Source organism: Salmo salar, chromosome ssa05 (assembly GCF_905237065.1).
Source record: "Salmo salar chromosome ssa05, Ssal_v3.1, whole genome shotgun sequence".
NCBI lineage: Eukaryota > Metazoa > Chordata > Actinopteri > Salmoniformes > Salmonidae > Salmo > Salmo salar.
Genome location: NC_059446.1, coordinates 12,156,276 through 12,168,818, shown reverse-complemented (window position 1 = coordinate 12,168,818; position 12,543 = coordinate 12,156,276). Strand labels below are relative to the sequence as shown.

Below are 12,543 nucleotides of genomic sequence, written 5' to 3'. Positions count from 1 at the left end.
TGCTACTATGGCCTATTTATTGCCTTACCACCTCATGCCATTTGCACACACTGTATATAGACTTTATTTGTTTCTATTGTGTTATTGACTGTATGCTTGTTTATTCCATGTGTAACACTGTGTTGTTGTCTCTGTCGCACTGCTTTGCTTTATCTTGGCCAGGTCGCAGTTGTAAATGACAACTTGTTCTCAACTAGCCTGCCTGGTAAAATAAAGGTGAAATATATATATTTTTAAATAATAAAAAATTCCTGTTGTAACAGAGTGCCTTAATAATCAACCAGAAAACATCTTCTTGACCTTCAGTTTATTCTAAGATGCATTGCAAATCAAATATCTTATACAGAAGGCACGTGGATGTGGCTCAAATGTTGTGTTGTTCTAACCGCTAGGCTACCTGCCACGGCTATCTCTCCAGGACGGCTGGAGGGCTGCCTGCTCTAATCCTGGGTCTGACGGGAAAAGTCTGTCTGGAAGTGACCTGGCAACCAAATGGTTGCTGGTATCAAATCCTTGATGCCATTGCCTGCCGTTGTGCCCTTGAGCAAGGCACTTAACCCCCCACAACAACTGCTCCCTGGGAATCCGGTGTGGCAGCCCCCTGCGCCTCTCCCCCCAAAAACTTTGTGCATTTGTGTTTTTCAGAGGGGTTGGGTTAAAAGCAGAAGTCAAATTTCGGTTGGATCTTGTGTGCAATTGACCGATAAAGTGATCTTGATTACAATGCGATTTTGAAATTATATATTTTTTTATTTGGAATTCAAATTATATGTAACGTTTTTAGTGTTAAATGTTTTGTATTTACTCTTGGGTATTTGCCATTATTATAGTTATAGTTATTCCGCTAGGTGTCGCTGTTGTCCTCTGCTTTATTATAAGGACCTGAGTTTTATTATAAGGACCGTTCAAATGTTAATTCTAACTGTAGTTGGTAATTTACACTCCTGTTTACTATATTCACAATTGATGTTCACAACAAAGACAAATGAATTGGAATTGACATTGCAAATCAAATTGATATCTCAATTGCTTTGCAATATGGCTCATGACAGCAAATTATGAATCATCTCTATAATTCCCTTTGATGAATCATCTAAACAATCAAAGTCCTGCCTCTGTTTTTATAGCTGTAAGGGAAACTGTTAGTTTTGCATAATATAAACGCTGACTCTGGCAGGTAGGTGGGGTTTAACGGGGCTGATTATTTACGGTACTTTTTGTAGCAGCAGAGCTCTCCGGGATGGTATAAGAGTGGCTATTACTACGGGAGGAGAAAACCTACCGACCGAACAAAAGACAGACAGCCTCGTGGAATCGTTCCATCGGCGATGGCACAGCTAGAGGTGTTTTTGTTCACGGCTCTAGCTCGCATTTCGTCTGGGAAATCTGCTTCCTTTATTGGCTAATCCTGATCGGTACATCAACCGACACCTCCAACTATGGATTGCACTGAAGTTCCACCTTGTGTGTTTCTGCGTCAAGACAATAAGAAGTAAGAGGAAACCATCACGAACGGCTGTGGGCTATTATCCATTCCGGACTGATCTCCATCTATAGAGCGGGTGATTGAGAAATGTATAAGTGAACGGATTTTTACCCGAAATAGATTTTGATAGGCAATTTTGTTTCAATCCTCGGCTGCAATATTCAGGATATTCAATTGGTTGACGTGTAAAGGGCATGGACACCAATGTTTATTATCCACTGTCTACGCAAGTTATGTTTTAGCTGACATAAATTATCCCTGTAGTTAGAATATATGTCTTCGTGCTCTCTATTTTGCAATTAACGGCTTGGGATGATATAACTGCAGTTTAGAGGATTGCTTTGCGCTGGTAGGAATAGTGCGCTGCTGTAGTTAAGCTCTTTTTAACAGATAAAGGCCTGTCGGGATAGACGCTACGCAGATCACCTATAGGCTTTCAGAAATACCCTTTTGTTAATTTTGACAACAAACCGATATATATATAAAAAAAATATCAATTGTAAATCATATAAACGCAAGTAACCTATTCTGAGCTGCAGTGTACAGTTGTAGGCTATAAAGTGGAATCATCTACCCACTGCACTAGCAAGGTGACAGTACAGTAGGGTTGCAGTGTGAGCGGAGTTCTCTGTGACAGAAGGACAACAGCCATGGCTCTGCCAGATAACACCCCCGGCATTCCCGTAGTGGAGGAAGTCATCTTCCCTGAGATAGTAGAGCTGAACGTGGGCGGCCAGGTGTACATCACCCGCTACTCAACCCTCATCAGTGTACCAGACTCTCTCCTGGGGGAGATGTTCAGCAGGAAAACCACCAAAGGGCTGGCGAGGGACACCAAGGGCCGTTTCTTCCTGGACCGGGATGGTTTCCTGTTCCGGTATATTCTGGACTACATGAGAGATCAGCAGCTGGTGCTCCCAGACCACTTCCCAGAGCGGGGTCGCCTGCAACGGGAGGCTGAGTTCTTCAACCTACCTGAGCTCATAAAGATCCTGGCGCCCAAACTCAGCAAGCAGAACTCGCTGGGCGATGAGGGGTGTCAGAGCGACCCGGAGGACTCCTCGCCGGGCATCGACACCGGGCGCAACCTAGCCTCGCTGGGTACTGCCGCTGCCTGTGTCAGTCTGGTCCCCAGCGGAGACGGTAAACGCTCAGGATTCATCACCATCGGTTATCGTGGCTCCTATACTTTGGGGCGTGACAGTCAATCCGACGCCAAGTTCAGACGTGTTGCTCGCATTATGGTCTGTGGCAAGACGTCGCTGGCTAAAGAGGTGTTTGGGGAGACGCTGAACGAGAGCCGGGACCCGGACCGACCCCCAGAGCGCTACACGTCACGCTACTACCTCAAATTCACCTTCCTGGAGCAGGCCTTTGACAAGCTGGCGGACGCCGGGTTTCACATGGTGGCTTGTAACTCCACGGGGACCTGCGCCTTCGCTCATGAGCAGACGGACGACAAGATCTGGACCAGCTACACTGAATACGTGTTCTACCGTGAGTGAGGCCATCATCAGCCCTGGTCCCCGGGCCCCCTCGTGCTTCCCAGCCTCCAGCCTCCTCTACCCTTGCCTCCCTGGATCCAACCCTGGGTCCCCTTGCCTCCCTGGATCCAGCACTGGGTCCTCTTGCCTCCTGGACCCCAGCCTCCAGCCCCTGCCCCCTGGCTCTTTGACCCCCCTAGTGCTCCCTAGCCTCCAGCCCTTGGCCCCAACCACCATGTGCCCCCTCCCCACTCTCCCAGCCTCCAGCACTTGGATTCCTGCCTCACGCTCCCCTGGCAGCCCCATGGGCCTGGCCCCCTGCCTCAAGCCGCCCTGGCCCCCAGCCCCATGGGCCCCCGGCCTCAAGCCCCCTGGATCCCAACCCCATGGGCCCCGGGCCCCCTGCTTCAAACCCCCTCCTCCATATCTCTTTCTGACCCATCAGCTGCTCTCCTTACCGCCTCTGTTGTCCCCTCTCCTGATCCATCTATAACCTGACCATCACCCCCTCAAGCCTCCGCACCAAGCCCCAGAGACCCAACTGCCTCCACCCTCCACGTACTGTCTCCTCCTCCTGTATATAGTATCTGCCTCAGTGAAGCACAATGCTGTGTGTAAAATAGCTTATTTAGCCGTTCAAGCCCTTCCTGGTCTGTGTTTAACTAATTGTAGAACTCAGAGAGTAGGCTGGAGGCGCCTATTGGAAAAGAGCTTAGATTGAAGTGGCCCCTGGTCGGTACTATTTTGTTCTGAATCTAGCCTCTGCTGCTGCTTACTCCAGCAGATCAGACTCTTCTTTTCTCCCTCCTACTCCTCTGAACAAAAAACGGCCGATTAATGTGACATCTAAGCAGCCTGGAGGAACGAGCGAGAGAGTGGCCAGCCCGGCACAAGCAAGAGCAAAGTGTTACACAAACGAAAGTCTTTAACTTCCATTCCTCTTTCTCCTGCTTCTTATATCCATTATGATATGTCTGTGACCAAACTGTTGGGAAGGACCGTTCAGTTCTACTATTCAAATGAATTAACATATTTTCCTCCCAATTTCGTGGAAAGGGAATAATACCTTAGCTTTTAAGTCTCTGCTTGTGAAGACAACTAGCTAACATGATGCCATCTTGTCTCACAAAAAGCACATTGTACTCCTTATAAGGGAAAAGAGCGCCTATATGGACCAATAGCATCCTCTCATGTTGTTTGTGTGTCTTCTTCAGGACAACCCAGTTCTTTGCATTCTAGAAAAACAGACATTGTCCGAGAGTCAAAACCAACAAACAAGGAAAGAAAACGTTGAGAAAAGAATGATAATTTAAAAAGATCAAGTTGTGTATTTGACTGCAGAAAGAGAAAAAAACTAGGGGTTTTAGTACAGGGTGAGGGTTTGTCTGAAATGGCACCCTATCCTCTATGTAGTGCACTACATTGACCAAAGCCCTCTGTGGGCCCTGCTCAAAAAAAGTGCATTACATAAGGAATAGGGGTGCTTGATGAAGTGTGTTTATTGATTGTGCGATGGAGTGTTGAGTATTCTAATCGCCCATGCCTGGAAGACCAGAGGAGATGTGAAGTGTTACATCACAATGTCCACAAAACCTCTCCTTCTACTCCTCCTCCTTCTACTCCTCCTCCTCTTCCCGCTCTTCCTCCTCCTCCTCTTCTCCCTCTTCTTCCGCCTCCTCTTATCTTGGTTTTTACACCCCCTTTCTGTTTTTCTTTCTTTCTTCAAACAAGAACATTTTACAGGGATACGATTGTTATCGAATGCCCACAGCGTTTGGCTCTTAGCCCTCTTCTGAAACTGTGATTTACATTTATGAAGGACAATCCCTTTTTCTCATTGGAGTGTGTTTTTATTCAGCTATCTATCCCAAGCTCTTCTATTCAGTTCAGTATTCCAGTTTTAAGCTCTTTCATATTTGATGCTAGCTCTTATTGACTGTAATGTGTATACCCATGAGAAGGAGAAAGGATTACGCCATAGCCAACCAAAGAATGACATTCTCTGAAAACTCTAGCAGCTAAACAACAGTACAGGACAGGACTTTGGATAGGACATGGATATTTTTGGGGGAATGTTGTAATACAGTCGATTCCTGATAAGTACACCTCTTATAAGTGCAAAATCACTGGTTAGTGCACATTCTCATTACAGTTATAACAGTTGTATATCAGGGGTTGACTGTAGTTGGGCTGAACAGTAATTGTAACCACAGCAACTATAACCACAGTAACAGGAGACAGTGTGTGAATGGTTAAAGGTTAAGAGGGGTTAAATGTTCAGAGGGGTTAAGAATGGTTAAAGGTTAAGACAGGGTTAAAGGTTAAGAGGGGTTAAGAGGGGTTAAGTGGTAGGGGTCATTTTAAGGTATACCCTCAGGGCAAGTGTGCATATCAACAACAACATTACAATTTGAATTTTCAGTGCCTCAGTAGGTAAAATAAAGCTTAGAATCATCTCCAAATTCCAAGGAAAATAAATGATCTGAAAAGGCTCAACTTGTACCAGTAGGAATCGATGGATCAACTAGTAATATGACTAGTAAATTACAGAATATTCTCCCTGATAAAGTGAAACTCTTGTTCAAGAAACGTTCTTTGCGGTTTGGTAGACAGAGTGATTTTAATTTGAGTGAAGGTGTGAAGAAGACATTCTGAATGCCTGACGGATGATAAATGTTTTCTGGGATATCGCTAGAGTATGATAGTACAGTGTTGACAGGAGCAATGAGTCGTCAGTAAAAAAATAAACCATGTAACCCAGTAAAGAACAAATTCTTATTTTACAATTTCGGCCTACCCCTGCCAAACCCGGACGACGCTGGGCCAATTGTGCACATCCCTATGGGATTCCAAATCACTGCTGGTTGGGATACAGCCCGGGATCAAACCAGGGTCTGTAGTGATACTTCTAGCACTGAGATGCAATGTCTTAGACCACTGTGCCACTCCGGAGCCAATGTCATTGTCAGCTTCAGTATCGATGTCACAAGTCAAACATAGACCAAACGCCAATGGAGAAAACATGTTTGTCGTTCAGTAGGTACACCGTACACCTTGAAGGAAACATGTTTGTCGTTCAGTAGGTACACCGTACACCCTGAAGGAAACATGTTTGTCGTTCAGTAGGTACACCGTACACCCTGAAGGAAACACGTTTGTCGTTCAGTAGGTACACCGTACACCCTGAAGGAAACATGTTTGTCGTTCAGTAGGTACACCGTACACCCTGAAGGAAACATGTTTGTCGTTCAGTAGGTACACCGTACACCCTGAAGGAAACATGTCTGTCGTTCAGTAGGTACACCGTACACCCTGAAGGAAACATGTTTGTCGTTCAGTAGGTACACCGTACACCCTGAAGGAAACACTGGCACTATACTTATTACATGTTGTGGGAACATAATTAGTGTGAGACTTTCTTTATTTTTGCTTTTATTTCTACTCTCCGTTAGTCAGCACCTCTACAAAACATTTTTGGGTGTGCGTCAGCTTATGCCTTTTGTTATACAGCAGGCGAAAGGAAAATGTAATCTGTCAATTCAAATGTGTTATTTATCGTCTGCTACAGTTGCATTGTACGTCCGTTATGAATTATTTATTAACTAACCTGGTAAAGTAGTGTGACATGCTTCAGAAGAGTTGTGTACGCGCTCATTTATGTTATTGTAACCTAAAATTGTTAAAAGAACATACAAATATTTCACTAGTAAACTCTTTTAATTTGTTTACTGAAGACACCACAAGCCTATAAAAGTAACTGTATACTTCCAAGACTTTACACCTCTCTCTGCTCATTCTCTGTCTGTCTGTCTGTCTGTCTGTCTGTCTGTCTGTCTGTCTGTCTGTCTGTCTGTCTGTCTGTCTGTCTGTCTGTCTGTCTGTCTGTCTGTCTGTCTGTCTGTCTGTCTGTCTGTCTGTCTCGCTCTCTCTCTCTCTCTCCACCTCAGTCTCTCTCTCTCTCTCTCTCTCTCTCTCTCGCTCTCTCTCTCTCTCTCCACCTCAGTCTCTCTCTCTTTTTCTTCAGTGGGTTCTCAATGGGATCTTGTTGTGAAAGGCTGGCCTCCCTCTCTACCCTCTCTCTCTCTCGTAGTAAGGCTGGCCTCTCTATCTATCGTTCTCACTCTCTCATTGTGAAAGGCTGGCCTCCCTCTCTACCCTCTCTCTCTCTCGTAGTAAGGCTGGCCTCTCTATCTATCGTTCTCTCTCTCTCGCAGTGAAAGGCAGGCCTCTCTCTCTACCTTCTCCCTCTCTATCTTTCTCCCTCTCTCTCGCAGTGAAAGGCAGGCCTCTCTCTCTACCTTCTCCCTCTCTATCTTTCTCCCTCTCTCTCATTGTGAAAGGCAGGCCTCTCTCTCTACCCTCTCCCTCTCTATCTTTCTCCCTCTCTCTCGCAGTGAAAAGGCAGGCCTCTCTCTACCCTCTCCCTCTCTATCTTTCTCCCTCTCTCTCGCAGTGAAAAGGCAGGCCTCTCTCTCTACCCTCTCCCTCTCTATCTTTCTCCCTCTCTCTCGCAGTGAAAAGGCAGGCCAGAGTCAGTGACAGAACGGATCTGGAATAGCAACGGTAGGTAAGTGGCTCTGTCAAAGCAGATTACAGAACCTCTGTGTGTCTCTGCCTCTAATCCATTAATTAGACCTGAGTATACTGTAGCAACCTAGTATCAGTCAGACACAAGACATTAATAAACATAGTTGTTGTTGAGTGACAGCCAGGTCAGGTAGACCGCAAACAGGGAACACTGGTTTTCATCAAAACAGAGAAAACTAAGTCTCTGATCTTTGCCATTGAAACAGAGAAAACTAGGTCTCTGATCTTTGCCATTGAAACAGAGAAAACTAAGTCTTTGATCTTTGCCATTGAAACAGAGTAAGCTAAGTCTATGATCTTTGCGATCAAAACACAGAAAAGTACGTCTTTGATCTTTACCATTGAAACAGAGAACCAAGTATCTGATCTGATATTTGCCATTAAAATAGAATAAACTGAGTCTCTGATCTTTGCCATAGAATCAGAGAAAGTAGTCAATGTAGTCTTTGTTTTTAGCCAAAGGAGTTTTGCACCATTTGTGTCCCCTCCGTGGTGAGATAGGGCGATGGTGCAGCCAGGTTGTTAAAGATTGACGTCGAATTTGGACGTCTATCCATGTCCTGAGGACGTTTTGAAATGCCTTCAAAACCGGCCACTAGGGGCAACAGTGAGCACTATTACAATCAAGTAGACTTGGGTTTTTCTATGGTGTTGTGGACTGGGGTGGCTATTATAATCAAGTGGGCTTGGGTTTTGCTATGGTGTTGTGGACTGGGGTGGCTATTACAATCAAGTAGGCTTGGGTTTTGCTATGGTGTTGTGGACTGGGGTGGCTATTACAATCAAGTAGGCTTGGGTTTTGCTATAGTGTTGTGGACTGGGGTGGCTATTACAATCAAGTGGGCTTGGGAAATCCCTTAACTCAGGATCAGAAGGGTGGGAGTTTGATCCCAGTCGTGAACACTGTTTTATTATTTCTGGTTTTAACCCTATCCCAAACCTTAACCCTTAACCTTAACCATTCAGAATGAGTGACTGAACTTAACCCTTAACTTCAAAAGTTGACGTTTTGAGAACGTGGCTGAATGTCTAATTTTTCAATGAGACTGTGAGAGCTTGTTGAATGGTGTTGACTTGTCTGATGTGAAAAAATATGTAAAACATTTTCTCTCAATTAAGTATGAATCAAGTCAATGCATCATGACCTTGTTATTTAAAGTGACGTGAGTCTATTAAGTATGAATCAAGTCAATGCATCATGACCTTGTTATTTAAAGTGTGGTGAGTCTATTAAGTATGAATCAAGTCAATGCATCATGACCTTGCTATTTAAAGTGACGTGAGTCTATTATCAATTCAATTCAATGCGTCATGACCTTATGTAAAGTGAGTGAGTCAAGTCATAAATGTTTTAAATGGCTTAGATGTCGGAGGCTCTCAAAATATCCTCTATCTGGCGCACACACACACACACACACACACACACACACACACACACACACACACACACACACACACTTTCAAATCTTTGTGTGCCGCCTCTTCCAATCTAGAGCCGTCTATTTTTGGGTCGCTGTTTCGGAATGCATGGCGGTGGAATCTTCCAGAGTGTGTTGTCACAGTGCCTGGAATGTTTTTCCGACCAATCCAAACAGAGTCTGGAGTGATTGAGGCGGTGGTATGAGTGTGAGTTTTGTTGCATCAGTGAGTGACTGTGCACATCGACATCGTAGTGTAAAGTCACATCCACATCGTAGTGTAAAGTCTCATCAGTGAGTGACTGTGCACATCGACATCGTAGTGTAAAGTCTCATCAGTGAGTGACTGTGCACATCGACATCGTAGTGTAAAGTCACAGAGACATCGAAGTGTAAAGTCTCATCAGTGAGTGACTGTGCACATCGACATCGTAGTGTAAAGTCTCATCAGTGAGTGACTGTGCACATCCACATCGTAGTGTAAAGTCTCATCAGTGAGTGACTGTGCACATCGACATCGTAGTGTAAAGTCTCATCAGTGAGTGACTGTGCACATCGACATCGTAGTGTAAAGTCACAGAGACATCGAAGTGTAAAGTCTCATCAGTGAGTGACTGTACACCTCGACATCGTAGTGTAAAGTCTCATCAGTGAGTGACTGTGCACATCGACATCGTAGTGTAAAGTCACATCCACATCGTAGTGTAAAGTCTCATCAGTGAGTGACTGCACATCGACATCGTAGTGTAAAGTCTCATCAGTGAGTGACTGTGCACATCGACATCGGAGTGTAAAGTCACATCCACATCGTAGTGTAAAGTCTCATCAGTGAGTGACTGTTCACATCGACATCGTAGTGTAAAGTCTCATCAGTGAGTGACTGTGCACATCGACATCGTAGTGTAAAGTCTCATCAGTGAGTGACTGTGCACATCGACATCGTAGTGTAAAACTCCAAAGCAAGCCACTAGCTGGGAGGTGTCGAAGCAAATTGAGGGAATATCAGAAGGTAGTGTCCATGCTACACGTCTATACCTCTCTGGTTAACTATCAGGCTCAGCATTCAACACTGTTGATGTAAGAGGGTGGCTTAGATACGCTGAAGCTATCCCGGATGGTCATCTTAAACTGGTGTGAAAAGTCCAGCATGTTTGGTTGTGAGCCATATAGTGAGCAGGTGTAAACTATGTCTGATCGTACCAGGGACGTGTTACAATAAAGACATTTTATCATGAATGGTTCTTACCTGCCTTTTTTAATATGCTGTCGAGAATACAGTATCTGTATTTGTACTGCAAGATAGTTACACTAAGCAAGCATTCACAGCACATAGAAATTCATCTCTGACATTGCTATTATAAACAGATGGTTTCTGATTATTTTGCAGCACTGGTTCATCTACCTCCTCTTGCTGTTATTGTATTTCTCGCCCTCTCGATCTTCACATGTCCTCTAGTACACAACAGGTGAGAGAGGGAGTATTGTAGAGTGTTCCGGAATCTACTGGAATGTAGCTATAGAGTGTTGTAGAATCTAGAGTGTTGCTACTGGAGCGCTCTGTCACCAGGCAGCATAAGGACTGGGGCTCTATGTGTGGACTGGAGAGTGGAGTAGAGAGAGCCAGGGACACAGTAGGCCTCATACTGTAGCTTAGCCTTGAAAGTCCCTGAGCCAGAGAGAGATAAGGCCCCGTGCATCTTCAGGACAACATGCCTTCAGCAGTCAGCATCAATCGCTCAGTGTTTGTGTAACAAATGGCACCCTATTCCCTATGTTGTGCTCATAGGGTTCTGCTCAAAAGTAGTGCACTAAATAGTGAAAAGGGAGCCATTTGGGATATACCCACTGTTAGGAGAAAAGGAAAGAGAAGGAAAAAGAGAAGGAAAGAGGAATGCACAGAAATAAATATACAGAGAGACATGTTCAGAGAGAGAGAGGGAGAGATACACACACATATGGAGAGGGGCAGGGAAATACGGAGAGGAGCAGGGAAATACGGAGAGGCGCAGGGAAATACGGAGAGGCGCAGGGAAATACGGAGAGGCGCAGGGAAATACGGAGAGGCGCAGGGAAATACGGAGAGGCGCAGGGAAATACGGAGAGGCGCAGGGAAATACGGAGAGGGGCAGGGAAATACGGAGAGGAGCAGGGAAATACGGAGAGGCGCAGGGAAATACGGAGAGGCGCAGGGAAATACGGAGAGGCGCAGGGAAATACGGAGAGGGGCAGGGAAATACAGAGGGAGGGAGAGACCACTGCAGTGGTTTCCAAACTTTTTATAGTCCTGTACCCCTTCAAACATTCAACCTCCAGCTGTACCCCCTCTAGCACCAGGGTCAGCACACTCTCAAATGTTTTTTTTTGCCATCATTGTAAGCCTGCCACACACACTATACGATACATTTATTTAACATAAGAATGAGCTCTCATAGGACCAGGGCACAAATAATAATACATTATTTTTCTCTTTATTTAACTGTCTTACATATAAAACCTTATTTGTTCATTGAAAATTGTGAATAACTCACCACAGGTTAATGAGAAGGGTGTGCTTGAAAGGGTGCAAATAACTCTGCAATGTTGGGTTGTATTGGATAGTCTCAGTCTTAAATAATTTTACTCACACCGTCTCGGCCATCACTAGATTTCATGCTAGTGATGGCCGAGAATCCACTCTCACATAGGTACGTGGTTGCAAAGGGCATCAGTGTCTTAACAGCACGATTTGCCAAGGCAGAATACTCTGAGCACAGCCCAATCCAGAAATCTGGCAGTAGCTTCTGATTAAATTCAATTTTCACTGAACCGCTTGTTGCAATTTCGATTAGGCTCTCTTGTTCAGATATCGGTAAGTGGACTGGAGGCAAGGCATGAAAGGGATAACGATCATACAATGATGGAAAGACCTGAGTGTTGTCCTTGTTAATGCAGACAGTGAAGAGCTCCAACTTCTTAAACCTCTTAAGGATCGGACCCCTTTTTTCAATTTTCACCTAAAATGACGTACCCAAATCTAACTGTCTGTAGCTCAGGACCTGAAGCAAGGATATGCATATTATTGATACCATTTGAAAGGAAACACTTTGAAGTTTGTGGAAATGTTAAAATAATGTATGAGAATATTACACATTAGATCTGGTAGAAGATAATACAAACATAAAAACTTGCTTTTTCTATTTTTTGTTTTGTTCCATCATCTTTGAATTGCAAGAGAAAGGCCATAATATCATATTGCAGTTTAGGTACAATTCCGATTTTGGCCACTAGATGGCAGCAGTGTGTGTGCAAAGTTTCAGATTGATCCAGTGAAGCAGGCAATAACTTCGGGGGTACGCCAAATAAAAATGTGTTTAACTTTTTTTTCTCACCTTTTGATAACAGTCCATTTATATTTTCCATACATTAGGGTGAGGTTTTTTTCTCGCCTCGTTTCACTGCCAAAAATAAAATGAAACCATCTAGTGTTCAGTGAAAAAACAACACAATGTCAAATCCAGGCAGGCTAGTCAAATAATGAACATCCAATCACATTAACCGTTCCTCTTTCATGGGAATTCCACTAACGTTA

The 12,543-nt window shown here is 44.5% G+C and overlaps 1 protein-coding gene across 1 annotated transcript in view; it reads left to right on the top strand.

Moving 5' to 3' along the window:
- The first annotated feature begins 1,124 nt into the window (after positions 1–1,124).
- The window catches only part of LOC106604258 (BTB/POZ domain-containing protein KCTD12-like), a 34,363-nt gene continuing 22,944 nt past the window's right edge, over positions 1,125–12,543 (top strand). Inside the window, exon 1 of the mRNA XM_014198739.2 lies at positions 1,125–2,983. Coding sequence (XP_014054214.1) covers positions 2,137–2,983 — 847 coding nt within the window. The 5' untranslated portion in view covers positions 1,125–2,136. The remainder of the gene's footprint in view (positions 2,984–12,543) is intronic.